Source organism: Schistocerca nitens, chromosome 2 (assembly GCF_023898315.1).
Source record: "Schistocerca nitens isolate TAMUIC-IGC-003100 chromosome 2, iqSchNite1.1, whole genome shotgun sequence".
Taxonomy (NCBI): domain Eukaryota; kingdom Metazoa; phylum Arthropoda; class Insecta; order Orthoptera; family Acrididae; genus Schistocerca; species Schistocerca nitens.
The window spans coordinates 118,129,162-118,155,359 of NC_064615.1; the positions used below are offsets into that span (position 1 = coordinate 118,129,162).

The 26,198-nt window shown below is 37.1% G+C and overlaps 1 protein-coding gene across 1 annotated transcript in view; it reads right to left on the reverse strand.

Moving 5' to 3' along the window:
- The window catches only part of LOC126235792 (protein IWS1 homolog), a 129,742-nt gene that overhangs the window by 44,135 nt on the left and 59,409 nt on the right, over positions 1 to 26,198 (reverse strand). Inside the window, exons 3-5 of the mRNA XM_049944605.1 lie at positions 20,244 to 20,521; positions 15,780 to 15,970; positions 12,993 to 13,140 (exon numbers count right to left, since the gene is read on the reverse strand). Of these exons, the coding sequence (XP_049800562.1) occupies positions 12,993 to 13,140; positions 15,780 to 15,970; positions 20,244 to 20,521 (617 nt within the window). The remainder of the gene's footprint in view (positions 1 to 12,992; positions 13,141 to 15,779; positions 15,971 to 20,243; positions 20,522 to 26,198) is intronic.

Sequence of the window (26,198 nt, forward strand, 5' to 3'; positions counted from 1 at the left end):
CTACCAGAGTGAACGAGATTACTTGCTGGTGTAAGTAGTGGGTGAGTGCAAGAAAACATTTGATCATGTTTGGTACGCATTAGCTGGTGTTTGCTCATGTTCAGATGGTAGTTGGTCTTTCAGCAAAGAATCAAAGGAACTCGCATCTTCTCCGCTTCGGCACTAGGATCGCAAAGAGAACTCATACTTTTGTATGAGTGGATGATATTAATATTTAAGATTATAGCTGCACACAAGATACTCGATTTGTCCATGTAATATGAATATTAATTTTAGTACTTGGATTGCAACTGTAACTTGCTATCAGTGGAAAAGCCTGTTCTACTCTATGTGGTCAATGGCATTAAAGAATCTGAATCTGTTTGTTGTCAATTATTAATGCTCTGCTTTTAAATTTCCCCTTTAAGTGTAATGAGAAGCCTGTGAAATGCACCAACTGATGTGTCTGAAAGTTTTGGGATAATATTAAAGGAGGCTGAAGCTGCAATTCAATTTTAACTGCATTACCTCCACTCGTTTCATGATTACATAAAAATTCAGACCCCAACATACGTATTTTCCTACTCCATTTTTTGCTTGCTTTGTCAAAAGCAGCGGGAAAAATAATCCTAACTCACTATTAAAGATTTAAATTGTAGTTATAACTAGAGACATTTTCGTGTGAAAGCTGTGTGAGGACTATTACAGAAGAAGGAAATAAAAATACACAGTGTTAGTAGAGTTGGCACATTATGCTCATTCTCTTGTTTCTCCTCCCTTCCCTTTGGTGTAAATGCTTGTTCACAGGTATAAACAAATGGTAGTCAACACCAGCAAATTGTCTATGAATGCCCATTCACTTGTACACTTTCATTCACTGCTATGTAAACCAGGGTTTACACTTGTTCACTCATATTCGCTTCCATTTTCTCCAGAATACAGCAGGCTTTAGAACTAGGAAATGGTATCATATGATGATTTTTCCTTTGTTGGGAATCTCAGTCATAACATACTTTTTAAATGAAATCATTCCACCACTTGACTGTAACTTTTTATCATACACTTATTTCAATGTTCGGCTGTAGAGCCATTTTCAAATGCACTGTGAAAACTGAAGTAATGCTCCTTAAATTGTCTTTATCAAATGTTACTACATTATGCCTCACACTTCACTATCCACATGTTTTATTGGTTTCAGTTTTCACCCTGCACTTGAAAATGGCTCTACAGCTGAAACTGCGATAGTGAAATAAATGAATAATTAAAAAAACACGTGGTGGTAATGCTTTTCTTTAAAGACGATATCATACGGAAGTGTGGCTGCCACATGATATGAACACCTAAGAGCGACAATATTTAGACGGAATCTAGTTATTAGGGCTCTTCATTAGTTCTTATGTATCACGAATATTTTCAATCATTAGAATTCAAAATCAGCTTCCTTAACCTTTCTTCATCTTTGAGAGGAAATCTGAACATTTTTAGTTCACAACTTGTTCATCTGCTCCTTCCACAGTTAATGTACTCGCTGGCACTGAACCTGATGACTCCATCCACTGACGACGCTTTGTACGCAGGGGTTATACATGGACAAGAAAAAGAAATCCCGGATTTTTCATGGATTTCCTGATTAAAAATACACTTTTTCCCCAGTGAAAACACACTTTGTCTGTGTCAAGGGCTAGTATACTTTCCCTCCGGACTGTCAAACTTATAAATCCTATGAATGGTTAAGGTTTTATACACCGGTTTAGAACTTTCCAGCACTTTAGAGAGAGAGAGAGAGAGAGAGAGAGAGAGAGAGAGAGAGAGAGAGAGAGAGAGAGAGAGAGAGAGAGAGAGAGAGAAGAGAGAAGAGAGAAGAGAAGAGAGAGAGAGAACCGCTACATATTTTCCTCATATTTTTGTATTACGAAAGTATAAATTCGAATTCCACCAAACACAGCACATTTGTTTCCGTAGCACTGAAATCGAGATTGTGATGTGCCTACAGTGGTAATCATAGCTCACAGCAATGACAGCAGCTATTCAGAACTTAGGCACGTGATGTAGTCAACATAACTGTTAAGTAGCGCGAACACAAATTGGAAACGTTTATGGTTTAAATTAATATACATAGTGTACATATAATATTGGTCATTTTTTCTGTGTTACACTTTAAGATACATAACACAAATGTGCCAATAAAAATTTAAATAATGAATAAATGTCTGGTCTTCTGGGCTCGAAATTCTTCTGAGTGCCTGGTCCTCAAAATGTTAAGTTTTAAATGAGAGTCAAACGCTCGAGACTTAAGAAATTCATCCAACATCTCATACGTAACATAATTCATCTTGCATAAAAGGAAATTTATTTTGAAACTTTATTTTCGCACAACCTGTTAGAAACAGGTTCGTTTCAGAAACTGCCAGAGAGCGTCAGAAAGCAGGCGTTACTGCACCTGCACAGCTACGATGATATAGGAAGCCTGTATGTTCGTACGAACTTACATTATGTCATAAAGGAAAGAAGACTTCAGAGGCTACTCCAAGAGCATCGGAATTTGGTAAACCATACTAAAATGCATAAGTCGGCTTAAAGTGCACATTTGTATGTCCAGATACACAATGAAGTAGGCCACAACCTGGTATTAAGGTTTTCTGTGTGGTCTTCAGGACTTAAATTTTCTTGGAGTACCACTATTGTATTATCTCATGTTAGGTTCTTTATTATGGCTTAATGCCATACGAGCCAGAAGATGAAAAAGTGCAGTTGAAATTCAGCGAACAGTTGAAACTAGCTAACAGTTTGGACTGAAACACTTCGTTACAAATAAATTGACTCCCTCTGCGGAAAAGATTAAAAAAAGCCAAATTCCTTTAGCAAACCAACAAAAATAACTTCATTGTTCTGCAAGGTGCTTAATGCTAAACAGCGAAAAATGTGGAAATCAAATCAAATCAGAAAATAACTAATAACAATTTTAGCCTTCTGTAATTATGTGAAAGTATTTTAATTCACTTGATAGCTCCCAGCCACAAAAATCCATTATGTTTTCATTTGACATGAGAGCTCGAAACAAAGAGGAAACAGCAAAATCACTAACAACCACATTTGAAGTAGCCAGAAGATGGAGAAGGTACTGCTCATGCGCAACCCAATGATGCATGCGATTGAGCCCACTGGAAAGTGCTCAAACGAACCAAATGCAAACATTTGTGACGTCATGCTCATCGTAAGCAGTTTGTTGTTATGAAATATTGCATAGTCTTCACCCGAAATCCTTTGACACATTTTGCTGTTTACAGATGTTAAAGAGTATCAGTTCTTACTAGCCAAAATTACAAAAAGTTAACTGAAAACTAAACACTGCAAAATTCTCAGCTTTTTTCCGGTTTTCTCCCGGATGAAAAAATTCCTGGGTTTTTCTTGGATTTCCTGGTTGTCCAAGGGCATATACACCCTGGTAAGAAACACCTGTCCTTCACAGATGCCAGACAGTGACAAGTGAATTGGGGTTGCTTGTGCTCTGGCAACGTTGCTCCAAGTTTCACTGAACAGAGTGCCATCTAGTCATTGATGCAACAAGTAAGGGTCTGGTAGCGTCACCGCCTGGTGGCTATTCCCTGATGAGGGTTGCCTGTGAGAGTATGCGGACAGTCTACCTGTCACATGTCAATCTTAAAGCACTCAATCGTGATACACTGAGATAAATTTGGATATCCTACAAATGGTTCAAACGTTGTGAATCTTTAACATCTTGGAAGAACTTGAAACTTACAACCATAAAAAGTGAGATCCGAAATTAGTCCTGAATTAGCAGAGCAAATGCAAACATAATGCCCATTTTAACATTTATGACGAGTTTTCTAATGTGATGATTGTTGCAAATGGATGTCCAAGGCAACAACTGAGAGAAACTGGTGTGGTGGGATAGCTGGAATGTACAGGGTGACACAGAAAAACGGAAACAGTCCAGTAAAACTAGAAGTGATGAAGGAATGAAATTGCATTCATAGTAATTAAAACCTTACAACTTTGCCATTTTATGAAACACTGATGGCATTTATCATTTTTTTAGAAATTATGTCCTTTAGATGACGTCCTCCTGTGCAAATACATTCGTGAAATCTGCTGTTGAGATTCCTCATTGACCGCTGCAACATCTCTGCTGCGATACTGCTAATTGCATCCCGAATTCTCCATTTTAACTCAACCAGGGTTCTTGGTCAAGACATGTAGACTTTGCTTTGAGGTAGACCCACAAGAAAAAAAAAATCACAAACGGATAAATCTGGCGATCTAGGGGACTAGGGAATGTTACCAAATCATGAGATCACGTAGTTGCCAAACAATTCTCACACATATGTCATTGATTGCCGTGCAGTGTGTAATGTCGCTCCGTCCTACTGAAACCAGGATTCCTGAATGCTTGGGAAGTTGTTCAATGCAGGTGTAACGAAAGTTTGTAACATCTCCATATAACAATTGTAGGTTGACAGTTATTTTGTTTCCCTGTTCAAACAATACGGTCCAATAATCCCATGTGATGAAACACCACACTATACTGTCACTTCACTAACTAGTGTGTAAAGGGCACTCATGAACGTCATTAGGATTTGTGTTTGCCCAGTAACAGTAGTTCTGTTTATTCACATAACCTGTGAAATGAAAATGTGCCTTATCTGACATCCACAACTTGTTTAGAAATTCATCGACATTGTTTATTTTTGTCATCCTTTGTTGACAGAATCCTAGTCGTAAACGGTAATCGTTTTCCTTCGATTTTTGCACCATCTGTAGTGTGTACGGATGAAATTTTAAATCAAGATGAAAAATTCTGTGAACGCTCTCCCTGGAAATTCCAACCACTGCTGCTTGCTTACAAATTGAACGCCATGGGATCCGTAAGACAGACTCGCGTAAAACATCAATGTCCACTGGAGAACGTGCACTTCTTGGTCGTCCTGTTGGTTTCTTCTAGTGGGCGGGTCCAGTCTCTTCAAAGTTAGTAATCCAACATTTTATCGCGCGTTTCAACGGAACGGCATCATGATGGCGTAAATTATAAAAACGTCGAAACTCCCTCTGTGCTGCTACAAAACTACCACTGTTTTTATAAAACATTTTTATGGATAATGCATGCTGCTGTCCGTTCCACTGATCCATGATTACTGAAATGGTGGACTGTTTACTCGCTATCACAAACCCGCAGTGCTACCACCTGCCCATGGCTGCCCCTACTCATTTTAAACATTCCCGTTATTCTGTGTATGTGCTACCCCTGACATCAGTAAAGAATGTTCTTGCAATGCCCTCTGCCCATAGCAGCAGTCAGCAGGCAACTAGTCAGCTCGCCACACAATGCCAAAATAGTGACTAAATGAGTAAGCAAGTCCCGTTGCAGACAGGCCTACAGCAATGCCACATCCTCTTTTAAACTGTGAGCACTTTATGAAGTTTTTATAAAGTCTTTAAAAATTATTGTTAATTCAGTAAGGATGTATATGTTTTATTCAAAGGTGACAAATTTGCGAGACACCACCTGTCAGCAGTAGCATTATGGGCTATGTTAATAATGTGCATTCTACCAAATCACGACTTTATTATGTGATATAGCATGTAAATTTGCTGATAGTTGGGCTAGTTACTTTTGTAACCGATACATGCAGGTACATTCTGGTGCATTTAATTTTGAAATGGTATGGTAACATTTTGTATTTCACCGAGTATTTGCTAATTAGTTATTTTACTGTTGTTGACATAGTTAAAGATGGTTCATGTTGAAGCAAAACCAGTCATTTAAAATATTAATGCAAACAGGACAGATAATAAATCTGTTTGAAACTCCCATTAGCTCACTGCATATTTCTTTTCCATGTGTTCTTGATGATTTTTAAATTATGAATATTTCTTTATGAAAATTATTTTCAGTTAAACCAACAGTATTATTGCCATCACTACTCAGGAAATTACTCTTATTAATAAAATTTTTAATTCCTGCTTGAATATGAAAGTAGCTATTTAGTGTAACTGTCGTATATGTGCTACTCACAAAACGGGATTAAATACAGGGGGAAAAAATTATAGTAATTTTGAGTGGTCCAAGAACAAGTAGGATGCTTACACCTTCCTCTATTACGCTGTGACTTAAAACCTGTAGAGATTGTGTGAGATTACATCAAACAATGGATAATTAGAAACATGGGTATACAAAGACAATTGGAACTGCAGTAATGGCTGACAAGTGTGTAAAAACGTTTAGAATCCATGTCATATTGAACTGCAACAAGGGAAACTTATTCAAAGATAGAGAAACATATTAAAATGGGGTTTTGTAATTGTATGAGACATTTAATGCCCATACTGACAGCTACAAAAGTTAGCCACTAATAAATCTGTTAAGGTCTCTGAAACTGAACTTTATCAGTAGCTAAACTTTTCATGCCTGCTGGCAAGTTATTGAAAAAGTGTGTTCCTGTATAATGAAAATCTTTCTAGACCAAAGTAAGTGACTTCGAATCTTTGAGATCAGTCTTCTTTCTAGTACTGATTCCACAAACTGAGTTGTTGGCTTGAAAAAAAAAAAAGAGATATATTTATAATGCAAATTACATTAAGAAATAAATATATTGGGAAGCAGTAGTTAGTATCCCCAGCTCCTTAAAACACGCCTCTGCATGACCTCCTTGAGTTCACATCACAAATATTTCATAATACACGTTTTTGGACTATGATAACTTTAGCTTAACTCAATCAGTTGTCCCAAAAAATTATCCCATATGACATTATGGAAATAAAGTAATAGAAGTATGTTTGATTTTTTATTTTTATATCACCTGTGTTCGACAACATCCAAATTGAAAACAGATTTGTACTGGTGCTTCAGCAGTTCTGAGGTATGCTCCTCACAACTGAATATATTATCAGGTTGTAATACCAAGAATGTAATACTGTACAGTTCTTCCACCTGCTCAGCATCATATTTTAGGCATATAATTGAGGGGAAGCATCTTACAGGTTCTAAACTGCAAGACTGCTTTTTTCAAGATTTTGTGACAAGAATTGGTTGAGAAACATTTATTAATGTCCATGAAAATGTCACTACCCAATTTTATAAGACTATACTTGATTTACCATTTACCACTATGTTCGTATCATATACAAATGTAAAGGTTCTAAGATGGAACCTTGTGCAACACCACATGTAATTAGTTCCCTGTTGGATGATGCATAACTGCATAAGACACACTTTTTTCTCATGGAGACCCATTTCTTCCTGTCATTTTGCAGCACTTACAGTTAAGCTGTAATATTCTAATTCACTAAAAGGATATTGTGATTCACACAATCAAATGTATTTGACAGATCACAAAATATACCTGTAGCCTTCAATTTAGTGTCTAATGAATTAAGTACATCTTCACTTGGCCCTCTCAATGTCAGAACCCTTTAGAAATCCAGTATGTGACTTCAACAATAAATAACATATTGTCAGATGTTTAAGCAACTGATTGTACATCACCTTTTCTAAAAAAAAAATTCCGACAGCTGGCATAAGTGAAACTGAATGTAAATCTGACGGTATTTATATTACCTCCTTTCTTAAACAGAGGCTTAATTTCAGTATACTTCCAACCATCCAAGAAATGTTCCACTGGTAAGTGACTGCTTACACAAATAACTTATAATTTTAGTGAAATAATAAATACACTGTTTAAGTAACTTTGTTTATATTTTATCATAACCACTAGAATTTTTTGATGTTACAATTTTTATGATGGACATTACATCAACTGGTGCAGTGAGAGCCATATTCATATTACTGAAGTTATTTGTAATTTCTGGTCACATATTCCATGGCGGCATCTACTGAAGCAACAACCCCATCTTTTCATTACGAGTTATGAAATCCTTGTTAATAAGTTTTGCAAGACTATATCTGTTATCATTGTATCATTTCCTCTTAATCCTGTCTGCTCCTCTTCATCTATGGTTCTGCCAGTATCTTCCTCCACTAATCCTATACTGTATTTTGCTATCTGACATAACTACCTTTCTCTTGTTTCAATATTTTGCAGTATGTCTTGTAATGAGTTATAGAATCAACATCAAAGATGTTTCTGACTGACAGATACAATTTTCTTTTGTCTTTCCTTTAATAATCTAGGGCTTGTTTGTAGATTCTGGACTAATTTGGGTTTGTTTTGGGATAAACTTTTTCAAATGCAGTAAGGACTTAATAAAATAATAATGTGTTGCATTTTTCATTCATGCAATGAGCAATGTATACATTATTCCAATTCATGTCTTGGAAAAGTTTCCCAAAATAATCAATTTGTGGCTTCCCGTCTAACATCAAATAAAGGAGATGCCATTGACTATTGGTTTTGAATATAATTCTGTTCACTAGACCTTCCCATAAAGATAAGACCACAAGGACTAAACTTTTTTGATATTGAAGTTTTTACGATGGACATTACTTCAATTTGTGCAGTAAGAGCCATATACATATTACCACTCCTGACAGTACCTCTCTCCCTTAGGTTTCCTACTTGTAGCCCAACCAGTTTATCCTGCCCCTTCCCGTTGGGGTGGAGCCCATGCCTATAAAAAACCATCTACTAACAGAATCAATAGGAAGTACGCCAATACAGAATGTGACCCTGCACCCGACAGAAGCAGACGCAGCCATTCTAAATCCATCTACTGACAGAACAGTTCAAATGAGGTCGCTCATGGCACCCCAGAACAGGTACAAACTCAACACTTATGTCATGACATTGATGCAATCTTGTGTTCTTCCATGGACTCTTGGTACAACAAACTGACACTGATGTAAAGCAATAACTGGAGGGAAAGACAACAGCTGTGATTCATTTTTTTTTTATTTCTTATTAAGTTTTATGACCACTAGATAATATGATGTGGGATGTAACAATTACACAACAAATGACAATTCAGCATCAAGCCCAATAGAAATACTTGGTATTTTTAAAGAACTGCTTTTATTTTGAAATTGTTATATTTATTTATTTTTCAGTTTTAAACATTATCATTCTCATATAATGTCCACATTCCTTATCTTTAAACAATCGTAAAAGAGAAGCTTTGGTAACTGGAATGTTATGTTATTTATTTTTATAAGGGGTGATCAAAAGTTTCCATTTGAGGATGTTGCTGCAGTGTATATACAATGTAGAATGACTTTGATGTGGGAACATAAGCACCAACATATTACCATGGGGAAATAGGGCATTGGTGTCTTTCAGACACGAGTGTAGTAAATGCAGAAATGTGAGCTATGGTGATATTATTACCATATGCATCCCAACAAGACGAACATGCTGTTATTCTTTTCCAGCTGCCAAAGGACAGACACCAGCAGACATCCATTGGTGAATGGAGAACATTTATAGGGTCAACACGTCTGTTGAAAACCACCTTTGTGGAACAGTGTGCCAAGTTCCATGCCATCTGCTGGAAACATGATGCTCATCTTGTTCTTTAATTACTGGGGTCCATTGCTTATTTATTTCAAAGTACCTGGTGTCTCCACGACTGGGGAATGGCACTGCGCAATGCTGGAGAAATTAAAGCATGCAATCAAATTAAAACGTCCAGGAAAATTGCACTGCTACTTCACGATAACACACATCCCCATATTGCAAATGTCGTAATATAGAAATTACGCCAACTCAAGTGGGAGACACTCAAGCACCCACGCTATAGTCCTGATCTCTCCCCAAGAGATTATCACAAATTCCATCCCTTAAATAGGCCTTGATGGATCAACAATTCCTGTCGGATGGGGATATGTGGCAGATAGTTATGGACTACTTCACGCAACAGGACGCGGTATTTTACTAAATGGGTACCTCCAACTTGCTGCATCGGTGATGACTGTTTCAATGCTCACGGCCTTTTTCCCCCATTGAAATACTGATTCTGGACTGTTCTGCCCTTGAACAGAAACTTATTGATCACTCCTTATAGTTTCAAAACACTAAGATCGTTCTCTCTGTGGCTAGCATCTGGCACAACAATTCTTTCATCACAGATATACCCGAACCCATAAAATATGAGTACTGATTTTAAATACCGGTTCTTGGATACATGAAGACAACTTTTCACTGAGTTAGTTACAGTAGGAAAGTTCTGGCAGAATGCAAATATTTTAGAAGTAAAAGAGACCATTCAGCGAAAAGCAGAAGCACTGAGTCGTCATCTTGTGCGTGTGCCCACAAACATGGATTGCATGTGGACTGGGGTGGTTATTGTATGGGGAGGGTGGTGGGATAGAGAGATGGGAGGCACGAAGAGGGGTTGGGGCTGGGTAGCTAGTGCCTTGGAGGCAGGCAGCTGGTTTGTTGGCTAGGAATGCAGGAGAGAGGGGCGACAGGTGCACAGGCTAGGCATATGATGCATGTGTGCTGGAGCTGGTGGGGAGCGGCACATGATGAAGGTGATGTGGAGACACACACTGGCAGTGGGGGATAGGACAAAGGAAGTGGAAACTGTTGGGGGGAGGGTGTGGTGACAGTGGGTTGATGTAGACTGAGGCCAGAAGAGTTACAGGAGTGAAGAATGTGTTACAAGGGTAGCTCCCATCTGTGTAGTTCAGAAAAGCTGAGGGAAGGATATAGATGGACCGGGCTGAAATCGAGCATGTTGTGCTCAGCTGTATGATGGGCCACCAGTTGGTAAATTTTTTTCTTGGCCACAGTTTGGTGGTGGCCATTCATTCTGATAGACAGCTGATTGGTTATCATACTCATGTGAAAAGCTGTGCAGTGACTGCAGCAGAGTTGGTATATGACATAGCTGCTTCACAGGTTGCCCTGCCTCTGACGGGACAGAATAAGACTATGAGAGGACTTAAGTAGGAAGTGCTGGGTGGGTGGAAAGGGCAGGTCTTGCACCTGGGTCTTCTGCAGGGATATAATCCCTACAGAAAGGGAGTGGGAGTGTAACAGAGATGGACTAGTATGATGTGTAGTTTGGGTGGGTGACCAAACACCGCTTTAGGAAGCGTGGGAAGGATCTTGGGTAAGACTTTTCTCAGTTCCATGGATGGTGACACCAAATCAAAGCCCTGGCGAAGGATATGGTTCAGTTGTTGCAGTCCATGGTGATAATGAGTGATGAGAGGGAACTTTTTTGTGGCTGATACTCGGGGGTGATGGGAGGATTAGGGGTATGCGAGAATGTGGCAGTGGAAATCTGTTTGTAGACTAGGTTGGAGGGTAGCGTCTGTCCATAAAGGCCCTCGTAGAGACCTACAGCGTACTGGGCAAAGGAGTTCTCATCACTACAGATACACTGTCCAATGGTGACCAGGCTGTATGAGTGTGGAAATGGTAAGAGCTGTTGAAATGCAGGTGGGAGAGTCCTGGTTGAATACAGTGACACCATGAAATCAGAAAGAGAGAGAGAGAGGGGGGGGGGGGGCGGGGGGTTAATTCAAAGTGCACATCACTCATGAAAATAATGTATAAAACAGGCTTACAATAATGGCATAAAAATATGAAAAGCTAACAAAAATGTGCATGAATGAACTACAAATACTGTTAGTACTGCATAGAATGAGTAATTTGGTCTCTAAATGTAAGGATTCACAAAACTGTAGAGATATATATAATACAAAATTACTTTAAAGAAGATTAAGATGTGTGTTTGTTAAATAAAATACATCATTTGTAGTAAAGTAATTCTCCTACACTTTACTGCAGTGCAAAACAAAAGACTTAAATCTCTGACCCATTATTCTGTAGTGTATTTCAAATGCTTTTATTCTCTTCTTGATCGAAATGTTCACCATCCATGTTTCCTTCCACACAAGACTAAACTCCAGACAAATAACTTCAGTAATGACTTCTTAATAGTATACTCTCTCTACTTCTGTCATGGTCAGGTTATTTTGCTGCCCAAATAGTGTCTTACTTCCTAAGCAACAGCATCTCATTTAATTCAACTACATTCCATTAGTTTTGTCTTACTTTAGTTGATATTCATCTTATAACCTATTTTTCAAGCCACAATCTTTTAAATTCATCTCATCTTCCACGTCGTTTATTATCTTTGACAGAATTACAGCAGATCAGCAAACCTTAACATATTATTTTTGGGCTTGTAAATGGATCTTTGTCAAGCTGAGACAATATTTTACATTCCAACTGGCCTTCATCTTCATGTGACACACTGCTGCTGCTGCTGCTGAGTCTCTCTGAACTGAGGCCATGCCGGAGCCAGTGCCTCTTTAAAGACCACCCAACAGTACCTGGTACATGTTCCAAGTGTCACGAGTGCCGTCCTCATTGCAAAGAATATGAGCACTGCTGCCAACAGTGAAGGCAAACAAAGATGGAGTATCGCTGCTGTAACTTGTCATCCAAATCTTCTGCCAACTGAATCAAACAATGTCATATTTTAATGCAGGTGAGCACAGGGTTCCACAACTTGTTTTAAGGATAGCCCTTGTTCCCACTGAAGATTATCAATCAACCAAATTTCAATAGTTTCTTCCAGAACACAATCCCAGTAACAGGAAGTGGTAGCAACTACCTGTCTCTCATCCTATTTCAAAGTGTATCCCTTGAATAAGACATGTTCTGCTAGCATGAATTTTTTGTGCAGTAATCATGCGTGGTGTCCGTGTCCTCAAAAGCAGAAATACTTTGACCGATGTATGTTTTACCACAATGGAATGCAATCTTATAAACATATGGCTTCCTTAGCCCCAGATCATCTTTAACAGGCCATGAAATAGCACCAATTCTGGCTGACAGGTCCCTTTAAACTTTGGGTCTGCCTTCCCACCTTCACTAACCATTATCAATAAATGATCAGTTTGAATTTATTTATATAGAGTCTCAGTGTATTTACAGCAAAAACAAGCAAAATAGTCTTTTTCTAATTATGGAATTCAATGTTGTAATCATGACTTAACTAATGCAGCATAATAAACAATGGATAAAAACATTTTCTAATAAACATGCATGCTTAAGATCAAATGCTCATGATAAATGTTTTACCTCAGCGGCGTATCTCATATCAGATATAAGTTGGGCAATGTATTCATCATTGTCATTTATCAAGTCAATATCTTTTCTCTTCCGTCTTTTGCTCATTTCTTTTTTGCGTGCAAGCATTAGGTCAAAATCTGACAATGCATTGAAGCCACTGAAAACAGAGACAGATTCAGACTTATGACCAAACTTCATTATGTCTTGTGTTCTATGGATATACTCTACTAGTATGTCACAAGGCAAGAAAAATGTTTGTAAGGACATATTTGGTTGCTTTTTTAGGTATAGTAATGTTTTGGATGCAATTGGTGAGTACTAGGTTAAATATCCTGCAACAGAGCACACGTGTCAGTTGCAGACTGTTTCAGAGGATGGAAATATATGTACTGAGTTTGGTGCTAAATGTAATGCAGAGCCAATTACTGGTGTCAGAACAACATGGAGCAATATAGTATAGAATTTTTCACAGTACATGGCACATTTAATACGTCAAATCATTAAAGATTAATTAGTGAGTCTACATTGCAAAAGGTATGAGAATTTGAATGATCCGAAAACTGATTTTATATGAGAATTTGAATGATCCAAAAACCGATTTTAATCATTTTTGATCTTATGCTGTCACCCATTTAGTTATCCCTGGAAATGACCCCTCAGACACAAACAAGAATTATGAATATCTGAGAAATTTTTTAACAGTCATAATTGTATATAATGTAATGTGTAAAACCACTCTTCCTGGAAACAAAATAGCACACAATATTCAAAAGACTGCATAGAATACAAGCAACGGAATCAGCAGACAACTTTTTTTTCCTGTCAATGAGCAGCAGATAGGCACATAAACAACAGTCTGGGCATGGTAGCTCAGCTTATGAACTGGCATTCTTTTTCAATGCACACAAACACATATACATGAACACAAAACTACTGTCTCATAGCTGCACACCAAAAGGGTTAGAGAACTGTTGTGGCTGCACTGTACTTTCGTTTAAAATAATTTTGTGATTGTCAGATTACAATGGTGAGGTGGCAGTGCTGCTGGTGTGCAGCCAGCTAGGCATGACAGGGCTCTGCATGAACCTACAGAACGTGCAACACTGCACGTGCTCAAAAAATAACTAAAAGACCACAAAATTTTAACAGAAATGTTAGGCATGTATGGTTTAAGAAGGAATGCAGGAGTGTGGATCCTGTCATACCTGACAAACAGGAGACAAAATACATAAATCACAGAAGCAACATAAGAGAAAATAAGATCTGAAGTGATAACTCTGTGCTTCTCTGCAACACAGAGATCAATTCTTGGGCCACTGCTTTTCATTTTACACATAAATCACATCCCAAATATCCCTAATTAAGGCAAAATAGTTAGTCATACATATGACACAAAACTTAGAAGTAAATAACGCTACTGAGAGATCTAATGAACCAAATTTGGATAACATTACAAAAACAGAATGCCTACATTTCAAACTAAACAACTTCACAGTGAGGGCAGCAACATTTGCATAGATGAAAGCATAGCAGAAAACTCCAAATACCCTAAATTCCTTGGAATAATAATCGATGAAAATGTGCTGTGCGCTGGACATATCGAATCAGTTCCAACCTATATGTACTGTACGAACCCAGCTACTTATAAAGGCACAAATATTATGAAAATGATACACTACACACTAATCCATTCACCACTAAGTTATGCCATAGTTTTATGGGAAGGAACCTCCAAAACAAACATTAACAGGATATTCAAACTACAAAAAGAAGCAATACGGATGACATTAAAACTTACATGGAGAGATTCATGTAGACCAGCATTTGAAGCTCTTACGAACCTCACACATAATCTATAAGTCCTGTGTTGGAGAAAATTCAAACATGCTCCCGATACTCAAGATAACAAGAGACAACACAACAATGACACAAGGAAAGGGGACCTCTTTCATGAGCCCATACACCCATTAAATACAAAATGCCATCACATGCAGGGCCAAAAATTCTAGAAAAACTACCATCGAGAAATAAACAATAAAAATATTTTCAAATAACCTGTCACTGTCAACACTTGTTTGTTAGAAAACTGTTACCATAGTATTAATGACTGTGTCTGCAACACAATTAAAGTGTAAGACAAATAGTAATGTATTTACTGTATGAGCAAATACAAATAGCATAAATGATGTAAACACCAATTGTAATTTACTATGAGATAGACCAAGAATGCTACTTTAGAAAAAGTCATAATTTGTTAAATGCTTGGTCTACAGATACAATAATAATAAAAAAGGATTGTCAAGCAGCTGGCTCCTAACAGTCTGCTCATTGAAAAGTTAATCACAAAGTTATTTTCATCAAAGTATAGAACAGGTGAGGAGGAAGGAAGAGTGAAAGGAAGGATTAGAAGATAGGAATGGGAGGAAAAGTGGACTAAGAGTATAGGAACATTGTATCAGATAAAAGCTTGCTTTGGTGTGGGCAGGGCAACAGCATGTTGTACATGGTGACGACATGGAGATAACATGGTATGGGGTCACAGTCCTATGAACCTAACTACAGCCTGTGGGTCCGCTAACGGCATTTTAATTAAGCCACATGATGCTAGGGGTACTGCCCCATTCCACAATCTGAGCCCATGTGATCAACTGTAACACAATCATATATAATTTCTTAAAACATAAAAGTTTTTTGAAATATTTTAATGAGCTCTTCTTATAACAACAAAGGAAAATGTAATACACTCCCAGTTCTTGTGATTTAATTAGTAAGACTCTGCAATCATGTTATACTTACTCAGGGTCTCCATCATCCTTGTTAACTCCCTGGTCAGAGTCACTGTCAGAAACATCTGGCACAACTGGGTTCTCCTCTGGTTTAGCATTTTCTGCATCTTCATTCTCGTCACCACTTTCTTTTGTTTTGTCTTCCTTTTCTTCCCTGTCTTCATCATCTTCTGAATCTGACGTAATTTTCTTTTTCTTGGTCTTTAATAAATAAAAATATTTGTGTGTCATAAGCCCAAAAGCTTGTAACATAGTTCAGAAGAATCTGAAACATTCTATGAGTTGTACACCTGAAGCTTTGCACACAATTAACTTACCAATACAATGCCTTAGACCAATACAATGCCTCAGAATACAAAATTTGATTCTCCTGCTGCTTTCCAATGGTTTACAAATTGAGATCAAAGTTGATGATTTTTACTAAAAATGCCAAAATGGCTATTATTGCCCACTTTTACAAAAACAAATCTTCTACAAACTCTTTTGAACTATTTTTGTTAGAAAGACCATGTTCTAAACCACCTACAAACGTATATCTGGTTTTGCAAAGAGTATTGTCCACTTTTACAAAAACGAATCTTCTACAAACTCTTTTGAACTATTTTTGTTAGAAAGACCATGTTCTAAACCACCTACAAACCTATATCTGGTTTTGCAAAGAGAGTATACAAGGCACTAAAAAGCAAAGAAAACTTGAGACTAAGTAGACAAAAAATAAATAAATAAAAAAGATACTTGAAAAAATGTGAAATTTAGCTTTTTCTATTGCCATACATAATTGCAGGATAAACCTGAAACTTTGCACATAACAACGTACCAATACAAGATCTTACAACATAAAATTTCCTTCTCCTGCTCCTTCCAACAATTTAAAAACTGAAGGCAAAGTCGATGATTTTTCATAAATGGTAGTTTTTGGTCCACGTCTTCTGCAAACTCTTTTAAACCATTTTCATTCTAGAGACTGTGTTCTAAACCACCTAAAAACTATATTTGTTTTAGTAATGGGACCATATAAGGCCCCAAAAAATGACGAGAAGGTGAAAGTGCATTGAAAATAGACCCATATTCCACAGGAACTCAAATCTGGCATCTTTTATTACATTCTGCAATTGTTCAGTACTCGCTAGGGAAGTCAATAAAACGTCTTTATGACTAGGAAGTGAGATAAAGACTGAATACCTCAAAAAACTTCAAAAACGGGGTGTCCTTCATCACAACTCTTTACGACTTATTTCAGTCTGTTACTCTGCTCTAACTACAGAATCAAACTGTTTATACACTTCTAAAAACAAAGACAATGTGACTTACCAAACGAAAGTGCTGGCAGGTCGATAGACACACAAACAAACACACAAAATTCTAGCTTTCGCAACCAACGGTTGCTTCGTCGGAAAGAGGGAAGGAGAGGGAAAGATGAAAGGATGTGGGTTTTAAGGGACGAAGCAACCGTTGGTTGCGAAAGCTAGAATTTTGTGTGTATGTTTGTGTTTGTTTTTGTGTCTATCGACCTGCCAGCACTTTCGTTTGGTAAGTCACATCATCTTTGTTTTTAGATATATTTTTCCCACGTGGAATGTTTCCCTCTATTATATTCATGTTTATACACTTCATAATTTTACTGTGCATTACAGAGGTAGTGGGGATCATGGTAGCAAATCAGTTGCATAACATCTGGAGCACTCACCATATAAACAGTGCAGGATTGCATCATTGTCACAGTGTATTAATTTTCATGAAGCTCATAGCAATCTTCTTGACATTTTTTTGAATAGATTGGTTGGTCGTATGGTTGGTTTGGGGTGAGAGGGCCAAACAGCAAGGTCATTGGTCCATCAGATTAGGGAAGGACGGGGAACGAAATTGCTTGTGTCCTTTCAAAGAAAGCATTCCAGCATTTGCCTGAAGCGATTTAGGGACCTCAAGGAAAACCTAAATAAGGATGGCTGGGCGTAGGTTGAACCTTCGTCCTGCCGAATGCGAGCCCAGTGTGCTAATCACTCTGTGCCAGCATAGTTTGTGGTTAATGAGGAACATTGGTGTACAAATGAAAAGTTGTATAAATGTGTTGGTATTGTGCATGGTTACTGAACCACTGCTGGTTCCCTTTAAAGTGAGAAAACCAGCATCCCCATCGCCATAGAGGCCACGACCAATAGCTGTGCAACAGCAGCCATGGGTGAAGTTCTTTACCATACATCCCCAACCCTAGTAAGGTGTTTCTTTACACAGGATCCCAAGACTTATGATATGTGTCAGATGCCAAAGCTAGATGGGGTCTCTTTAGTGATTCTAAGCTTATGTTTACTTCAAGCTACCTGAAATTTTCACTTGCTTCATTAACTTGCTGTAAAATGTCAGCAGGAAATGTATCCGACTGGCCAGATGATGTCAATGATGGGATTGTTTGGTAAAATATTCTGATAAAACAGAACCCAAAAAATTACACTTTTTAAATGTGATTACCTCAAATTATTAGAACCACAAAAAAGAGAAATTTATTCTTTTTTTTTTGACTCCATATTCCATTTCATTTTTTACGAAAAGAATTTAGTTGAGCTGCATAACCAAATATAATTTTTAGGAGTTTTAGAACAGGGTCTTTCTAATGAAAGTGGTTTAAAGGAGTTTGCAGAGGACCACTTTTTGTAAAACTGGGCAATAACAGCCATTTTTGGCGTTTTCAGAAAAATTGTCATTTTTGCCCTCCAATTTGTACACCACAGGAAAGCAGTAGGAGGATGAAATTTCATATTCTAGGACCTTTAATTGGTAAGTTATTACATGCAAAGTTTCAGGTGTATCCTGCAACTACTTCTGGAGATATAAAAAGCTAAACTTCACATTTTTTCAGACGATTTTGCTTGTTGTGCTAGATAACGTAGTTTTATTTATTTCAAGAAAATATTATCAAGATATTATGTCTCAAAGTTGTCGAAAACTCATGGGTACACAGTTGATAGCTGCACTATGGGGTCAAACAAATGACCATATTTCTGCAAGTATTAAATTGGCGATAGTTAAATTTTAACAACATTCATTGGGAACTTGTGCAAATTTTCACACAAAAGTTCATCAAAATTCACGATAGTCATGCAGGAACTATTTCTGAAATTGAACCACCTGGCATGAAATAGCCCTGATGCGTGATAAACACAGTGAACTCTAAAAACTGAATTGTCAAGTTGCTGAACAGAGACATCAAACTTTTTGAAGACCAAATAAGTTCCTTGAAAGATGATGATGATGTGAGAGTCAGAAGTGGAAAAACTTCCACACTTCTGAACAAACATATATACTGACAAAACATAACCACAAGAAAGGGTGTGTAAGTAATATAATGGACTTCAGTAATACGATAGAATCTGGCGTGTCTGACCAAACTGCAATTAATAAACACTGTGCACGACCAAAAGTCAAATACAAATAGAACACCAAAAAGTACAAAAATAGTGCATGCAGTTCTAAACAAAGTGTCAAACATGATTTTTTAAATAACTGGCAATTCTATGCTTGAAAATGTATTTGCTGCAAGTAGGTACCTTCAGAATGTTTAAATTATGATAAATCTATTTTTTGTAGAGAAGTGTAACAAACTTGGACTGATGGCTTACATTAAGATAATTATAGATTTTCCAGTGTACTAAACATATGTCAATTATATTACTTATATTGACTAATCTCCCAAACATTAAATCAGTTATTTATGTTTGTACGTAATAAGACAGTAAAATTCTGATTTCACTACTTGTGCAGCATACTGTATACAGATATCTAAAATATTTATCCCATTTGTATTTCAATTAGAGATTTCTGAGTGTAATGCATGTCATTTAGAGCAAAAAGTTTTGAAGACAGTGAAAGATGCATGCAAAGTCACCAAAACAAAAATATCTAATATTTACCTCTACTGCTTTGGACAAGGAAGAACGCTATTAGCATTTATACAAAATATTTCCCTAAACTGTAAAATATACACACGTGGCAAGAGGAGGAAATTATGAATTGCATAATAGCCCCTTAAAATTGGGAGTGTTTTAGAAGTTACATTAATCACTGAAAATTTAGTACTGGAATTCTGTTAAGTTATGCTCCAGCAACCTACTATGACACGGCAAAATTTAGCTCTCTCCCTGCTTCAGTTTTCAAGAGACAAGACTGTCTTTGGCTTGCTTCTGAGGAAGTGTGTATTCATTTTAAAGGTAGAATTTTGTTGAAATTACTTGACACTAGCAGAATCTAACAGAATCCATAGGCATCTGAAACTTGACTACAACAAAATTTAACAAATGTAAAGAATTTAACACAATGTCCAAGAAAGGACACATGAACAGCAAATTTCCGAAGTCCACGTAAGAGTGAATGAAATTAATGTGACAGTCCTTCTACAAATCAAAACAGGTTACAAAATGAAACAAAAAAAAGGAACAGCATGAATATTAATGTGATAATGCAAATGAGAAATTACACTCACCTTCTTTGAGTCGTCCTCAGAATCAGAGATATCTTCTCCCTTCTTGTCCTTTTTGCTCACACCTTCATCTTCTGAGTCAGATAAGCCAGCCTTTGATGCCTTTGTAACTTTCTTTGCATCACCATCATCATCATCATCTGAATCCGAAAGCACAGCAGACTTTTTCTTTTTTTTCACTTTCCTTTCACGTTCACTGCCACTACTCATTCCTTCATTTTCATCACTTTCACTTCCGTCACTGGCCTTACTGCCACGTTTTCTCCGTCGCTTCTTAATTCCTATTGCAAAATGATATTTTAACATTCCAAAACTATGACAATGGGATACAGATTCAGTGAGTGGGCAACAGGGAACAAAAAGGAGAAGCAGAAAATAAGCAAAAAACAGAAGAGTGGCAGAGGGGTAAGGAGGTTGTGAAAGAAGAGAAAGTGAACAGAAAAGGTGAGAAGAGATGCTAAGAAAATAAGGAGGAGAAGTCAAAGACAACAAGAGAAGTATGAGGGAACAGAAGAGATGGTACTAGAATCCTAAGTGGTTGGAGAAGGAGATGCGGCTAAATGTCTGAGAGATACGGAAATGTGAGGAAAGAGTGTAAGAACAAGCAGACTATAGCAATGTGTGACAGCACTGAACAACTTCATAACAAATGGGGTGGCATTTGTGAATTCATAATTTCTCCACTAACTTCCATCTTGCAAATTCAGTTATTTAGAGAAAAAAAAAGACAGACAACTGAAGTGTTATTATTACACAATATCGATAGTAGGTTATCAAGGGAAGTGTTAAGACTGCAATAATCAGCTGGAAGCTGCACAGTAACCTGATAATTCACTAAGGAATTTGTTAATCTAACTGCATTGTTGTATGCATACACCTATCTAAAACATACCTTTAATTATTCAAGTAGCACATATTTTTAAATCATTTCTACATTCCTTGTAAGGACATTTTACTCCATGAAAACTGAACTGAGCCTTGAATCAAATCAACTTCCTTGAGATTGTGAGAAGGACTAAAAATGGTTTGGTCAGTACGACAGTCAAAATTATTTGTCTGCCCCCCCCCCCCCCCCCCCAACTCTTCAAATGCTTACAAAGAGGCAATTAAACTTTTGCAATTTTTATATTTATGGTATGCAAATATCAGTATCATGAAGCATTGATGAAACTCCAAAAAATTCTCGAGCAAATCAACTAAAAGAAAGTGATTTTCATGACAAACAACATGGCTCACTTGGTAATAATGGACAATGAAAATTACATAATCAATGGATCACTGGTTTGAATCTATCTTTTGTCACTCTTATACCATTTTATTTTCGCCATTCAGTTTGAATACCTACATCATTTAAATCTAAATACAGGAAATATGAGCTAATTAAAACACATCTAACCATTATTTTAATGAAATACGCATGTCTCCTTGTTTCTAATTACACATCACTTGCAAAATTCCAAAGTTAACTGGGATCAATGTTTTTAATATGATTATCAACAAATTCACAACTTTTTTGAACACCGTTTTTACATAATACTAATAAGAGTTTATATTTGCAATGAAAACTGGAATTCTGTGTCCAATATGTAATTAGAAACAAGATGATGTACATTTTTCATAAAAATAATTGTTAGGTATGTGTTAATTAGCATATATCTGATGAATTTTATATTAAATTATGCACATATTCTGTATGTGAAGGGGGACAGGGGGAACCATAGCAAGATTCAAACCAGCATCTCACTGATTACCTGGTTACCACTCTTCAACACTACCAAGTGATTTACGCTGCCCGTTGTGGAAATTGCCTTAATTTTAGCGAAGTACTGTTCCTCAGAAAACTTCAAAGTTGATTTTTTCAAAAAATTTTGAGAGTTGCATCAAACTGCTTTGGAATATTGATACTTGAGTTCTGAATTCATGTACCATAAACACAAAAAATTACAAAAATCTGACTGCAGGGTGGTCTCCTTGTCAGTGGTAATCAGTTTTCTTTATTATATTTCATAATGTAATTAGTGTCTGATGTATGGACCAACACTGAGTCAAAATTATCATTCCCTTAATCAACTTTGCAAATTTACCTTAACCTTCTCGTTCTATGTCTTCTAAAAACTATTAAATAAGAAAATGTAATATTCTGTCATCTTTTTCTTGTTTTGCTCACACTGTCACATGAACATGTGGCAAGAACAACAATTTCATGTGGTGAGAATTTTGATTTCATCTGTTTACAATTTCAGCTTTGATAACTATAGGATAATATTGTGTTACACTTTTTTCTCCCCGTCAGAAGCTTACAAGCATTACCGAGAGAGAAGTAATTTCCTGTAGATGAAAAGCTCTCTGGTTTCCTTCTTCTAAGGTCAAAATTGAGAATAAAACTAAATAAATGTCAATACTCTCATCAACAAAAAAACATGACCAACTCTAACAAACATAAAATCACCTGAAGAAAAAACGGTAGTATATTTTGAGAGAGACTTCTTTTTTGTCAGGGTGGGTACACATTTGGCTTTCCACTAAAGTTTCACATCTGTGCAATCGTTGTAATAAAAGTATCATTAAATTACTAGATTTTATGAAGTACATTCCTCTGCAAATATACAATATACTCCTCAACTGTGCAAGGCTATGTAACGATAAACAACCTTACTCCAACGCCACTGTTTCCCCATAAAATTGCTTTCCTTTGGTACTAAAATTATCCTGCTCTAAACAAAAACTAATGACCCATTTCTTTTCTATGAAGCAACAGGAGCACCTACCCTCAGTTGCACAGATCTAGCACATTAGATTCATTTGACCAAATTCCCTTTTTCAGGACGAAATATCACCAGCTTTAAAACATTCTTTTCTGTTAATTTTGTATTGTTGTTTTGCAGCATTTCAATAAGATCTGCAAAGGAAATTACATAATCAGACTATAATTTTGAAAATTACCACCAACATGAAAAACAAGTATAACTGATATAAAACTATGTGGAGCCAATATTATTAGCTCTCCCCTGTGTACAAGTTGTGCACAGTTAGCATAACCAAAACACCCAAAAACAAAATAATTAAAACTGTCAACACAAGGTCAACAATGTATCAATATTTCACAATTTAGATAAAAAAATGAAGGACATTATATATTACATCAATATTTAGATCTGAAAAATGTTACGAAATATTTAGTATGTGTCTTTGGAGGCAAAAAAAAATTTCATGAAGGAAGAACAATATTTCCTTCGAAAGGTAACTAGATTGGAGTGTGTCCTAGGGTTTGTTTAACAACTTATGTGGACCTGGCATGCATAAAGAAAATCTCGGAAAAGTCAAATAACATCTTTTACTACCATCTCTCTCTGAATTGCACCAGTGACAAAATTCATGTGGTGTACTGTACTGTCATCTAACTTCTCCTCCATATAACTTTAGAACCAATTGTTTCCTTTTTACATACTTCAATTTGAATGCTCATCTATTAACATCACGCAATCTTAACAATTTTACCAATAATTCATTTGCATTGTAACATTCTAATAATTTTAAATTAGTTGGCTCAAATATTACTCATTGTCACCGTTTCAGACTCATAAGTTCAGGAACTCAAGATTTTTACTGTTTAAAGCAGAAGATATTCTCTAGCTGCATATGCTAATTGCTCTGGTTCCCAGAGTTTCCTTCTCCATGGGCATCGGTTACACCTTAAAACCATGGGCATTGGTTACACCTTCAGTAAGTCTTCCAGCTGATTGACTGTTACACCAAGAAAGCAGCAAGTCAAAAAATCAGAATGTCATAAAGTTTCAATTACAAGAGTAGATACATCACTCAGCAACAGTTCCTCCACAGAAAAAAATGTGCCTTCTTGTCCCAAAACACTGAAAGGCCCCTTGGGCACAAACCCAGATATGTCTAAGTGGAATACAATCGGCAATAAAGTAAAAACCACTGCACTTCTAGGGTTCTAAACTCTTAATACAGGACATGAAGTCTTACACGTGTCAAAAATTATCATTAGCATTGTATGATTCCAGATTTTATTTCTTGGGAACTACAGAAAGAAAAGATCAATGAGACTGCACAAAGAACAAATTTTACAGCAAATGTGAACATAATACACACAGCAGTAAAGCTAAGGAATGCACACACAACACCCAACTTGACTTATCTTATTTGTGTGCAATAAAAATTTATAGTAAAGCCAAATACAACAGGGAATCTATTAAAGACACAGATCCAGAATGAGATTTTCACTCGGCAGAGGAGTGTGCCAGACCGAGACTCCAACTCAGGACCTTTGCCTTTCGCGGGCAAGTGCTCTACCATCTGAGCTTCCCAAGCACAACTCGAATCCCATCCTTTTCTGAAAACATCCCCCAGGCTGTGGCTACGCCATGTCTCCGCAATATCCTTTCTTCCAGGAATGCTAGTTCTGCAAGGTTCGTAGAGGGGCTTCTGTGAGGATTGGAACATAGGAGGTGAAGTACTGGCAGAAGTAGGGCTGTGAGGACAGGGTCTGAGTCGTGCTTGGGAAGCTCAGATGGTAGAGCACTTGCCCGCGAAAGGCGATGGTCCCAATTTCGAGTCTTGGTCCTGCACACAGTTTTAATCTGCCAGGAAGTTTCATATCAGCGCACACTCAGCTGCAAACTGAAAATCTCTTTCCGGAAACATCCCCCAGGCTGTGGCTAAGCCATGTCTCCGCACTATCCTTTCTTCCAGGAATGCTAGTTCTGCGAGGTTGACAGGAGAGCTTCTGTGAAGCTTGGAAGGTAGGAGATGAGGTACTGGCAGAAGTAGGGCTGTGAGGATGGAGCGTAAGTTGTGCTTGGGAAATTTAGATGATAGAGTACTTGCCCATGGAAGTCAATGGTCCCTAGTATAAAAAAAAAAAAAAAAAAAAAAAAAAAAAAAAAAGAGAGAGAGAGAGAGAAGAAGAAGGAGAGAGAGAGAGAGAGAGAGAGAGAGAGAGAGAGAGAGAGAGAGAGAAGAAGAAGAAGAAGAAGAAGAAGAAGAGAGAGAGAGAGAGAGAGAGAGAGAGAACTGATAGCAAATGCAAATTCAAACAATGGGGAGCACAGGGTGGAATAACAATAATATTAGAAAAAGACAGATTGCTACTCACCATACGGAGGAGGCGCTTAGTCTCAGAGAGACACAACAAAAAGACTGCTATACATTTTAGGTTTCAGCCTCCTCCTGAAGTAGAAAGCACACACACATTCACACAACCACAACTCACAAACATGACCACTGCTGCATCAGACTTGTAGCCAAATGCTATGAATGAAATAAGCTGCAGAACATGACTATATGAAAAGGAGGGAAATAATTGAATCCCACCGTGGATAGGGAACGTACTTGTATTACCATATGCATATAACAACCTGGAGACCCTGAGTGGACAAATGTTCAGAGCAACGCAGTCCCACAACTATTCGTAATCATATTAACAAGGCTAATAAATCTAATGGCTTTGCCTTGATCTGTGAAGTCTTGAAAACTGCCAAAAGAATATGTACAGGTTTTGACAGAAGTGCAGATTTCCTGTTTAAATGGGATACATTGACTACATCCCAAAGTGACTGGAGTAGAGCATTAGACAATCTTCCATTTTGCTCAGGAGTGCCAAAAACGGGCCAATCAAGATGACTTGGTGAACCTCCTCAAATTATCCCCAGCTGTGACAGAATGGATTGTACAATTAGATATTAATATATAGTTTAATGCCAGTGTTATATTTGTGAGTTTACATCTGCTTATCTTTTATTATTGAAATGTTCCTGTTTATGTAGTATTATATATGAAAATATGCCTTACAATAAATAAATACTTGTTACTCCTTAAAACAAAAGAGGGTTCAAATTACTATAATTTTTCTTTTATGACTGATTGGCATTTACACACCGAGTAATACATAATGTACCAACTCAGCTGCAATATGACTCAGGTCACTTAATCTCTAAG